The 12,821-nt window shown below is 33.4% G+C and overlaps 1 protein-coding gene across 1 annotated transcript; it reads right to left on the bottom strand.

Annotated features, from left to right (window-relative positions):
- Positions 1–3,710: 3,710 nt before the first annotated feature.
- Positions 3,711–7,428, bottom strand: LOC147391564 (putative membrane protein At4g09580). The gene is made up of 4 exons (XM_086460036.1): positions 6,984–7,428; positions 5,100–5,370; positions 4,858–5,028; positions 3,711–4,170 (listed from the first exon to the last, which is right to left on the bottom strand). Exons 1-4 carry the CDS (start codon positions 7,175–7,177, stop codon positions 4,045–4,047), a joined length of 762 nt encoding a protein of 253 aa, XP_086316162.1. The 5' UTR covers positions 7,178–7,428; the 3' UTR covers positions 3,711–4,044.
- Between the last annotated feature and the right edge of the window lie 5,393 nt (positions 7,429–12,821).

Here is a 12,821-nt window from a genome sequence, read left to right on the forward strand (position 1 = left end):
TTTTTCTAATCTGTAAGAACAAAATAAAAAAAAATCCGACACAAAATTATCTTAAGATTGTTAAAATAATCTTGCGGTAGATACCCGAGAATGAACAATTAGAAGTTTGACCGAGGCTTGTGTTGAACACAATGTCCTTAAGACAATTTTGTTCCCGTAACTTGGTGCACACGGATCAATGAACAATTGTCTCCCAGGATACAACGATCACACGTGTAGAGGTAGCACTACAATCTACACGTCTAGCGAATCGAACGCTACTGTTTATACTCTCAAAGAATGCAAATGAAAAATAGAATGCTTACACGTTTAAACAACAAAGAAGAAGAAGAGAAAAATTTTGAGTGAATAAAACTGAGGTCGAGATGACCTATTTATAGAAAATTAAGAGACATGGTGTCTCTTAGGAAAAGGAATGTGCATGTGTGTCTCTTAGAAAAGGACAGGTGCATGTGTGTCTCTTAGAAAAGGACATGTGCATGTGTGTCTCTTAAGAAACACCCAAAGAAATCAAGGGAAGTGTCCTAAACAGACCGAACAGGCACCCATGGTGTTCTAATGGACGGTGAGGGGTGTGCTTTTTCAAAAAAAAAACGGATTTAAGCCCAGCCCAAGCCCAATACGAAAATTAGCAAAAGGGCCCGTCGCGCGCACCCACGTGAAGCCAAATTTGCACCCCCCTGCTTGCACATCGTGTGCCCGCATACGCATTAAGGATATTTTGGACCAATGGATCAAATCCTTCTTGAGCCCATGGGCCCCTTGTGCGCGTGCGTGGGCTTATCCAAGTCTTTTTCTCATATACACTTAAGTGATATAAGAAATTCTATATAAGAAGTAGACAATTTTCTTATTCCTATCCGATGTGGGACTAAAGAATTTCTCTTATAAACTCAATAATCTTATAAACCACATACAACAAACCATGGCTAATAGGGGTTCTTTGGAGCTGATTTGTCATTCACCCATAATGGATTTTTGACAACTTAAAACATGAAACTATTATCTTCAAAGAGATGAATAAGTTTCCAAGTGGTCCATCCTCAAAAAACTAATGGAACCCACTTGTATCGTAGCTCAAATATCCCTACTTGGTCACAAAAATCTGGATAAAAAAAAATGCAGATTTTTCCAACATATTACACCATGTCAATGTAGAACAAGAGTATTACAACCTTAATATTAAATAGACATGTTCACAGAAATTGTAAAAGAGCATTACTGCCCAGTCAAAAAAATCAATCATCTCACCCTTTAACCGCTTATAATGAATAACTATTGATCGCTTCCCCATAAAAGACCTCCTTAAATTCTTTGTTCTTTATAAATATTTTCAATGCAAAACAACAGAGATCATCGTTGGGGGTTACATCTGTGAACTAGTTCAAGAGGTTGATGCAATCTTGAATACTGGATACTATAGTAATTTTTCTTAAGTAGACGTTTGAATCTGAACCACATCACATGTCTGACCAAATCGTAAAATAATAATTATCTTTTGTCTATAAGCTCGACTTTGGATTAATTCCACCTCTACGATGAACAAGTCCTGTGGGTACAGTTGGAATAGCATCACATCAATCTTGTCGACATCATCAGGAATCAAGTCCAGAGATGTATGAGACTTTGGGGTTGGGTCTCAAGGACTTAATCTAAATCCTCCTTGTCAACGTCCTCCTCGTGAGTTCCTGATGTACTCGTTGGTGTTATTCTATCATATGCAAGTAATCACATTCATTCATAATTAGGATATGTGCCTTCAAAGATGAAATCTAATTCATTTGCAAACTCCAAAGACTTCTCTCGAAATATTTAAATCTTTTTAATGATGCAATAAAAAATAATATTAAATCCTAAATTATATAAAAAGACACAAAATTCCTTAAAAATAATTAATCTAACATTACATATCTCTAGCCACCCATCCCACCACTATTTCGATATATCTAACTTGACAGTATAAGGATCATAAGCAATACTAGTATTCATATATATCTTATTCCAACATCTCCAACTGCCCTTTTGTCATTCCATTTGTTCTTCATTTGGCTTCTATCAGTCAACACCAATTCATTTTTTAAAGTGTCTCACTAGGATTTCATAGTCAATAACTTTATGTGGTTTGCTTCCTTTCTTAATTAATTCGTAGCATATATTGACTCAATCCCAAACCTTATGTTGTTTATAAAGGATTTGGCTTCAGCCGAATGAATTGTGCTCCTACATTCCATTGTGTCCAGTACCAATTATGGTGATGATTAATGTAAGATAGAATGAAAAGAAACCATAAATCCTTAAAAATATCCTGACTTGTTAACATAATTGTAAATGGTTTGCTCAAATAAATATTATAAAACCAACTCAAATTGTAACTGGTTTGCCCAAATCATGAACCACCAAATCCAAATTGTGTGATAATCGATTCAAATCGTGATCAACTGACCAAAATTGTGAACAATTGACCAAAATTGTGAACAATTAACCCAAATTGTGAGATAATCGATTAAAATATTGATTAACTGATCCAAATCCTGAAGAACCCACCCAAATCTTCAGATAATCGACTCAAATCGTGATCAACCGAACACCAATCATGAATAACGAATCCAAATCATGAGATAATCGACCCAAATTGTGACAACCAACTCAGATTGAACGAGAAGAGAAGGTTCGATTTGAGATAATCAACCCAAAGCGTGAAGCACATATCTACGATTCCCGAACTTATCACATTAAGGTAGTATATTGAGTTTGCCACGTAGGGTAGTCAGATTATCACGATACATAATATGTTGATGTGTTCGAATATAGAAAGGACATCTCATGTACAAAGTTTAAATGAGGAGGGGTATTTTGATCAATTAACCAGAGCCTTTTTTTTTTTTTCTGTCTTTGCTTCTCCCGCAAACGCACAAGCACAAATCACAGTTTAAAAAAGCGTCTTAAAAGCCACAAACGCAATAAAAGTACGTTTGAAAATCGTTATCAAACACACCCTTACCAATTTTCTTTATTTTTAACATAATTGAGTTGCCAATAACAGCTTTCTAATTTTACCATTTATGCATTTAGTTTTTGGTAATTCTATGTCAGTTTTATTGAACGCCTAATGCGATTGACAAATATCTTATTTAATGTATTATAAATGTACACCATTTAAATAATTGGGGTGATATAAAAGAATTGATGGTGTGATAATATCATTTCTGTTATTTAATTGCAGTATCATTATACTTGTATTCCACATTTGGTTATGTTAATTTTATGTATTTTGGCCAAAATGGTACTTTATTATTTTCTCTCTTCTTACATTCCTTAAGAAATAAATTTGGGAAAGGCTGATTTCCATAAAGATTCTTTGATAATTAAACCTTAATAGTGTAATTCGATGTTATGCTTTCATGAAGATAAACTACTTTAAGAAAAAAAAATTGATTAATCTCAATTAACAATCTTACTAGATGTTCTTATCAGAGTAAAGATTCTTAATGATCAAACATTAATAGTACAATTCAAGGTCATTCTTTTATGAAAATATAAGATAATTTAGAAAAATTATAGTTATGAAAATTGGAAAGACCATGAAAATTCTCTTTAAACCTTTTGAATGGTAGAAGACAACAAAAATATTATATGATTCGAATGTTAAATTGTTTCTGAACGTAACTAATCACACGTAATTTTAAAATTCTTCAATAAACGCAAATCAGTTCACACAAAATGAACACGTCCGACCACAGTCGGACCAATTTGATAATCCAATCAACGTGTTTAAGATATAGAACAAATCATTTAGTTTTTGGAAAATGGGGCTGACATGGGGCACACTTCCTTTGAACCAACCACTAGAACAAATCATAGACCAGCCACACTCATGGAAGATTCTCCATTGGATGCAGCTTTATAGTGTAATTCTTGACCTCGAAAGAGTTGCACATTGTGTTTATTTCATGCTTTTCTGTACAGAGATCGTGATATCCAATTGGTTGGCTAATGATCAGGAGATCCCACAAAAAATTGAGAGGGAATTTCCACTAAGGTTTCCTATGACTGGCTCTTGCTTATCAGTGTCGGTGTGACAGAGAGAGCCCCAATGAGGAAAAGAGTGGCAATTGCCTTGAAATCATAAAGGTCACCAAGCGATTGCAACTCTCCAAGAGCTATACCAGCCTGCAGACACAAGTGTAGGAAACAAATTTAATCTTACTGCAATCTTCCAGTCTCATGTTAAAAAGTAATTATATGGGAGCACCAAGCATCATAGAGGTTGGCAGTCAGCAATTACTTAGAGCAACTCCAACCCATGTCTCTAATTTGAACTCCAACCAATCCCTTCTCTAAAACACTATTCATTCACTTCAAAAGGTTGAAAAGTGAAAGGGACAAAAAAGGTATTTGAAACGTGCTCCATGAAAAGAGAAAGTCAAAAATAGCATTTATGGGTAAAAAAAAGAGGGAAAATCGGTATTAAAAAGGTGAATAGTGATTTAGAGAAGCTCTCTAAAATTTCTCAATATCTCTATATTTGGAGATAAGAACATTGATTTAGAGGGGTTTTCTCTGAGATAGAGACCGGTTGGAGTTGCTCTTAGGCACCAAATATGGGCTTTTCCCAATTCAATCTAGAAAAATCTGGAACAAAATAAGAAGCCAACTGGTTTGACTTTTGGACCGTATAACAGCACATTCAAGAGGTGGAACATAATTGAACATCACAGGAAGGTAAAACCAAACATGTGCAGTGAGGGGAGAAAGTACCAACACATAAGGTGCTAGCACCGCCTTGTACTCCTATCATACTAGTCATTTAAGACACAACTAAATATTTTCAGAGGGCAAGATTGTTGAGAATGATACCCTGACTGTCACATAAGCAGCTGGAATGAGTCCAATGAATGTCGCCAAGAAGAAAGTATGGTAAGGTACATCTACTATTGGTGAAGCTACATTAATGAATGTGTTCGGCAAGGTGGGGGTTACTCTTAGGAAAAGCATGTAGTTCAGTAGTCTCTTTTTTCTTTTAGCCACCTGAGAGAGTAAACAAGGCAATAAATTAGCAGATAGTAGTGAATATGGTAACAAGAGTAGTCAGCATTCACCTGGGCTTGGAAGAAACTGAGTTTGTCCGGCCAGAGTGAGGAGGCCAGGGGTCTCCCTATCAGTTTTGATAGGAAATAGCATGAAGAAGCACCAGCAGTGGCAGCAAAGACAACCAAAGCGACGCCTTTGAAGATTCCGAAAAGGGAACCAGCGAGCAAAGACATGAAAACAGTTCCTGGAATCATGAAAGTTTGCATGAAAATGTAGACTACAAGGTATCCAATGAGGACCTGCATGGTGTAGTCACTTGTGTACTCCTCAAGGTGATCCCTGTAAAAGAGAGCAACATTAGGACATGATTGTTTCCAATTATCAAGAATAAGGTTTATGAAAACTCTCGAAAAGTCATGAAGATGACAGAAACATATGTTGTCAACTGCAATGTGGGTGAAAGAGATATATATATATATATATATATATATATTTTTTTTTTTTTTTGGGGGGGGGGGGGGGGGGGGGGAGGGGGGGGGGGAGAGGAATATGAATCCTACCATCCTAAAGAGTGTTTATAAATAAAGCAGATAAAGCTTGTTACTTGATTGTGATTCTGTATATAGAAGAAACCCTACATGGCAAGTTTAGGAAAATCTATAATCTCTTTGAGTGGTCAAAGGAACACAATGTTGCATAGAAGTAGCTCGAAATATAAAATAAGAGACATGTGGTGGTAGTAAATTCTTCCCACATGCAATGAAGGCAATGACATGATGAGCATTCACGTCTTGGGTCCAAAAGCCATGTTAATTTTCCTTAATTAGCCATTGAATTACTGACTAGTTGCTTTAATTCATATCTTTATTAGTGTTCGTCATCATCCTAAAAGCTTTATCCCAAATATTTGGGGTCGGCTCCTATTTATAGTGTTGTAAAGCGTAAAAATTGAAGATAACTAATATGGAGTTTAAATGCCATTTGATTATGAACTTTACTACCTGAAGCCTTTAAAAATTCCAGGTAACCATTTCAAATATGATGAGACATCAGCTTTGGTATGGCGGAATATAGCTACCAAAATATTGTACATTAAAGTAATATCAGCATCAAAGCCTTATCTGAAGCTTTGGGGTTAGCTAAACAAATCTTGTTCCTCAATTCAATTATGTCCAGAGCAACATTGGCCTTCTATCATGGAAAATGTATAATATATTAAAATAATACAAACAATAAAAAGATTTCTAATAAATATAATAACGTAATAATATGGGAGCTACTATTTCCATGGAGGATGTTGGTATTTTGACATAACATGCATTTATGTGAATAAAATAATTGCATTAGTCTGCAAATGCATGTAATCTCCACATAAATAGTATCTACCCTGAATACTAGAAGAACACGATCAATATTTTAACCCCAAGATAAAGCATCCACTTTAACCTGTACCCGTACAAGAAGTACATAGCTCATTAACCATGTCTCCATCCATAGCCCCAATTCTATGTTTCTAAGTAAAAAATTCCAAATTTAAACATTTTACACATTGAACTACTCACAATAACTCAATCCTTCTGTCCTTGCAAATAGATGGGTAAACAATTTGGAAAGAAAATTCATGTCTTCAATGCTAAAACTAATTACAGCATTAACATACTACAGGTTCTAAATTCTGAAAATTAAACCTAAGAAGCAATCCCAATTCTAAATTCTATAGGTAGATTATGTTCTATTAACATGAACAAAATTATCTCAAAATTATATAAAATGGACAAAATCTCGAAAAGCCAGAAATCAACTATGAATCTGATACCACATTATCCACATTTCAACAACAAACCATCCAAAACAAACAGAGATCCAAAATACCCACATTTTCTACCAATTAGATATAAAAAAAAACCCTAAATTTGAAATCATTAAATTACCAAAACCTAAACCAAAATTACTTGAGAATTTGAAGATCTTCCAGACTCCGGGGCAGCTTGAGAAAGCTATAATCCGAAGCTGGCATTGTTAGGTAAACACAGAGAAGCCCTAAAATGAAGCTGAGGACGACGGCCGAAGCAATGGTTACCTCCCAAAAGGTTAGGGGAAACTTCGATTCGGTACTATTGGAAACAATTTCTCCTCTCTTCTCCATTTGCTTGTTCTGAATTCGATGAACAAATTTAAGGTTTTTGGAGAAGAGATACCAGAAATCAAAACCCTAATTTCGAATTAGGGTTTGCTTCTTCGCCTTATTGTTCTCTGTTTTTCTCTACTTGTTTGTCTCTCTGCCTGTAAAAGTCGGGAATATTTGCTGGCAGAGCAGCAAAAATCCAACCAATTTCTGTCTTCAAGTTCACGCAGAGAACGCCTTCGCATGGAGAGAGAGATAGCGAGAGAGAGAGAATATTTTTCAATTTTTAAACCTAAAAGGTTAGAATATATTTTGACACGTCAGCCACGATTGCCACGTGAGTGAGTAGGACAGCCGCTAGAAATAATTAAGTCTACGGAAACTACGGCACGTGCTTTCACACCGCGAAATTCGATGTTTTTATTAGTTAGGAACTTAGGATGGATTACGATTATCCACACATTATTTATAGGTAAAGGGTGATTTAGAAAATGGGGTTTTGTCAACATGTGTAAAGTGCAATAAGTACACCTTGAAAATTGGAGATGGATATCCATTTAACCTAAATCAAAACTGAATAGAAATAGAATATTCCGGATCCCTTTGTATTGAAATCAATTAGAGTTAAATTTAAAATGAAATCAAATTGATAGGAATCGAAATCGTTAGATTCTATCCAATAAGTACTTGTAGGTATCTGAAATCTATTTATTTTGTCATTTTTTTTATTTTTATTTAAAAAAAAATATCTATTATATAAAATTCTTAAAATTTTCATATAAATTATCAATTGAAACTTTAAATGAGTTATTCTTCTAAAAAAATTATTACTATTAAAAAAGAAAATTTTCTCTTTTAAAAAAAAAGAATAATTAATTTGCATCTTAAGTATAACAAATTTAATTAAGTTAATAATTTTGTTGATAATATGTTAATTAGTTTTATAATGATTTTGAAATATATATTTTTTTCTCATTCGATTCTTGGGAAACATAACCAATGGGTACCTGTGATTTTTGGCGTTTTGGATTTCGATTTTATTTATTTTAAAATTGGACTCAAAACCAACAAGAACCAAAATCGAACTAATATAATGATTATGGTTCTAAGTTCCTTAGGAACCGACCCATTGACACCCCTACTTGAAAATAAGGATCTGGTGGTATTTTGATATTAAATTTTTTTTCAAAGTATAGTTATTGCACTTTAACATCTGCCCTTAGGGCACACATTAACAAGACCCTTAGAAATAAGTCATACTAAACTTACTTTCAAAAATATAAGAGAAGCCCTTTCCTTACTATGATTGTGAGGAAAAAGGTGTTGCTAAACCTCATCTAAGGCCAAAAAGACATCGAGATGCATAAAAACAAACCTAGAAATTTGTTACAAATCTTGAGGACTTGTTTTGTACATCTCGAGTCCTTTTTGATGGTGGGTGAGGCTTAGTAAAGATTTTTTCCTTACTATAGTCGGGTTCAAATGAAATAACTCAAATATATTCAACTGACGTGGAATGTCTATAGAACCATTGATTTTTTTTACTTGAGATACATAATGAATAATGATTTTCAGACACCCCCTCTCACATACGCCCCCAACATGACATGTGTTGGAACCATAGATTCTTTCCTCAGGATACACACACACACACACACACATATATATATATATATATATATATATATATATATGGGGGGGGGGGGGGATGGATTATGGGACATATGTAAAAACAATGTAATAATAATAAATTTTCAAAATATGGATTAGAGGTTTTGGATTGAGCTGATTTTTAGTAAGGATGATCTCTATGATGAGAAGATCATCCTAAAAAAATCAGGCCAATTTGAAACTTCTAACCCCATCAAAAGTGATTTAGAATGTGAATCGTTGGTTTTTTACCAATAATTTGTAAATCACTTTTGATGGACTTACAAGTTTTAGATTGAGCTAATTTTTTGTGAGAATGATCTCTCATCATAGAGACCATCCTCACAAAAAATTAGTTCAATCTAAAATCTCTAACCTATATTTTGAAAAATCATTGTTTTTAGATATGTCCCATGATTTGCCCTCATATATATGGGGATATACAGTGGTGTATCCCGAGGGGAAAATTTATGATTCTAACCTATGCCCATGCTAGGGGGCATAAAAAAATCATGACCCAATGAAAATATACGGTTCTTTGCACATTTCACATCAATTGAGTGTATTTTTTTTAGTCCGTTTATTATTGTTTTTTAGTGACACCCCTCCACATTTTGGTCAGTATTAGAGACTCCCTTAAATTTTCAAAGTGATAACATGCCCTTTGACCTTGGTTTTATCTAAGAGACTGATATAGAATGAACAAAATGCCCTTTTCTTCAATTAGTTGTCAAAACCCATTGATTTTTTTTTACCCAGAAAATCTATCATTTTCCTCACAAAAATGCATCATTTTCAAGCTCTTCAACCTCAGTTATTTCTTCCCAAAAAACTGTCATTTCAAAGTTTTTTACCCAAAAACTCTTGGTTTTACTAAAAATCTATCATCTCCAACTTCTGAGAAATTATTTTAACACATTCATCACCATCAATCCATAATTTTCAATTTTGCCTTAACATTTTATAGAAAACCCTTGATTTTTCTACTCAAAACCAATCTCGTCTTCTAATTCCGACATATATTGATTGAGATTTTATATTTATAAAATATATTTTTGATTAAATACATTTTGAAATGTGTAAATATTTGGTTATTTAAGTAGAGTCAGGTGTTTTTTATTATCCATGAATGGATACACCTTTTGGTTGTTAGGAGCGGAGTTAAAATTTTCTTACAAGGGGACAAATTATGATTAGACTAATAATCAGTTTAAGAACTTGATGATGACTGTTTTGGGGGAGAAAATTGAAGGGTTTTTCATTAGAGGTTGAAAAAAAGGGTCAAAGCAATTTAGCTATTGACCTTAACCATTTAGGTTATTTATTATTAGTCTATATGAGAAGACCCAAGTCAAGGGGGCAATGTCATCAAAATTTAAAACATCATGTATCTAAAACATTCACCAAAGCACCTATGTGCCCATGCAACCTTGGTCTTCTCTCCTAGATTAACGAAAGATGACCTCAATGCCCTTGTCTTCAACTTTAATTTCTCTTTTAGAAACTAGTCATCTTCAACCTCTAAATGAAAAAATTTACTTTAAGATAAATCTACTTTAACCTTCAAACCTAAAGAATAAGATTCAAAACAACAAATTGAAAATGCGGTTTAAATTAATTTACTAAAAAAGTTTAAAAGCTTGAAGATGATTAGTTTTAGGAAGAAAAATTAAGGTTTTTGGCTATAAGTTGACAATGAGAGTATTTAGGTTATTTTTTATTTAGAAAAAATATATATATATTCAAGGTCAAATGGGTCATGTTATCGGTTTGAAAGGACAAGGGTATCTCGAATATTCACCAAAATGAAGATGGGTGTCTAAATCACCTAAAAAATATATACTACAAAAAAAAAAAAAAAAAAACTAGTTTTATGGGATGGGAAAGCAACATGATCAAAATATATTCGCAAAGTTGTCCATTTTTTTTTTCAAAAAATAAAACTCTTCAAATAGATGACTAGTTGATTAAATTGACAATTCAATGAGTTAGTCAATGACATATTAACTAATCCTGAAAAATAATAACATTTTTATCCTTTGACCTATTTTTTTTTTCTTCTTCTTTTTCAACTTTCAAATCTCAAGAAGAAGACTTTTTAGGGAGGTTGACGAAGATGATGGTTTTTGGTAAGAAACCCAAAGCATCATTGACACATTCCTTGACATTTCTCCATTTTTTTTAAGGATTTATCCAAATTAAGTCGATTGAAGCCACACCAAATAATTACAAAATTTTATCCTTAACTACTATCACTACGTCACAAACAATTAAAAACGACTAAAATTGGGGAAAAGGGTGCAACACAGTCAAAAAGGAGTTTGTCATCATTTGGAAAGCACAAAGGGGTATCTCAAATATTCATGATAGTAAGGTGTCTAAAATTGAAAGGGGGAACAAGGTAAAAGGGGCATCCTATTAATTTGAGAATAAGAGAGTGCCTCAAATGTTCACATAAGCTCAAGAAGGAATCTAAATTACCTAAGAAGGTTTTTTTTTTTTTTGAGCCCGGGGAGGTGGCAATCACCCCTTTTAGCTCTGCCCTTGTTGGTTATTCATGAATGAACATACCTATTAACTATTCATGAATAAGTATATGCATTAGTTCAAGTGTATTTATAAAGAGATACTTGAGAATCCCTTCTATCTCTATAAATAAGATTGACAAATAGGCCAAATCACTCGTGTTTTTTAAAATTCACTCAACTTTGCAAGAAATCAATTAAGCATTTTAATTTTCTAAAACTTTTAAGTTGAAAATAACATGTTGTTTCGTAGAATTCATAAGATTGTTGCTTGCAAATTATCACCACAACATTGTTGTATCATTGATGCTATTTTGTTTGTAACCAATTAACAAACTCTTCTACGAATGGGGACAGATAAAGTCTCAAAGATAATGATCTTTTCGTATATTAAAATCCCCAAGATTCTAATTTTCTTAGTTTGTAAGGCTACACTTTACTAACAATATACATATATTGTGACACTACTCTTGATACAAGTTGATTCACACAAGTTTTTTTTCCAAAAAAAAAAAAATTGAGTAAGATGACTTCGATCAAGTTAATGAGATTAGACACAATGGGCATCTTGTTCTTATGCCTTGAGATTGAGATGACTTACCCAAGTTGTCTCGAGCTCAATGGGCCGGGGTATTAAAACCATGGGAGCCATTTCTTACTCATGGCATAAAATATCTAATATAATCTCTTCATTAATTTATTTACAATGATGAATTTTAAAAGAATCAACATATTTTATTTCGTAGGTATACCTATGAAAAATTAATCTAATGGCTAGAAATCACCCATCAACATGATTTCTAATGTTTAAGTCCACAAACAGGAAGTCACCTATTAATAGGAACAACTTAAGAAATGCCATTACTCAAGCATCACGTGCAATATTGCACATGTTTTTCCCTCGGTAATAATAATTAACGAGTGATCCTTCTTCTTTCTATACAAAATTTCATCTAAATGAAGTTTAAAAAAAAAAAAAAAAGGCTGGAAAAAGATTTCATCCATTTAAAACTAACACAAGATCTGGTGTAATAGTATTTCAGAGTGAAGGAGGAAAGAACAAACTTAGGGTTTAAATATTGGAAGAAATGAAAATTATTAGAAGTAATAACATCAAGGGATAATCAAAAAGAATTTGGAAACAGCAACGACGAGGACTATTCTAAAACATAAAATTTAGATTTTATCCAAGTTAAAAACGTGTCGTTTTTTGCTGCAGCGGCTAGTGGAATCCGTCTTTGAAAACGACTGCGTAAAATCATCATTTTTTCCACAGAATCAGTCACATTTCTCTATTATGACGTAGTGAGTGACACATACGGAAAAGATAATTATAGGGAAGTGGTTGTTGTGATGCCAGCGAGGTACAAAAAGTGCAATTTTTTAGACTGCCATAACCCCACTTTCTTATTGGTCCACGTGTATTGAAAGCATCTCCAATTTATTGCACGTGCACTAATAGGAATGCGGGGTTTCTTGCAGTCTTCATG

This window comes from Akebia trifoliata, chromosome 11, assembly GCF_017979445.1.
Source record: "Akebia trifoliata isolate Shusen 1 chromosome 11, ASM1797944v1, whole genome shotgun sequence".
In the NCBI taxonomy this organism is placed as follows: domain Eukaryota; kingdom Viridiplantae; phylum Streptophyta; class Magnoliopsida; order Ranunculales; family Lardizabalaceae; genus Akebia; species Akebia trifoliata.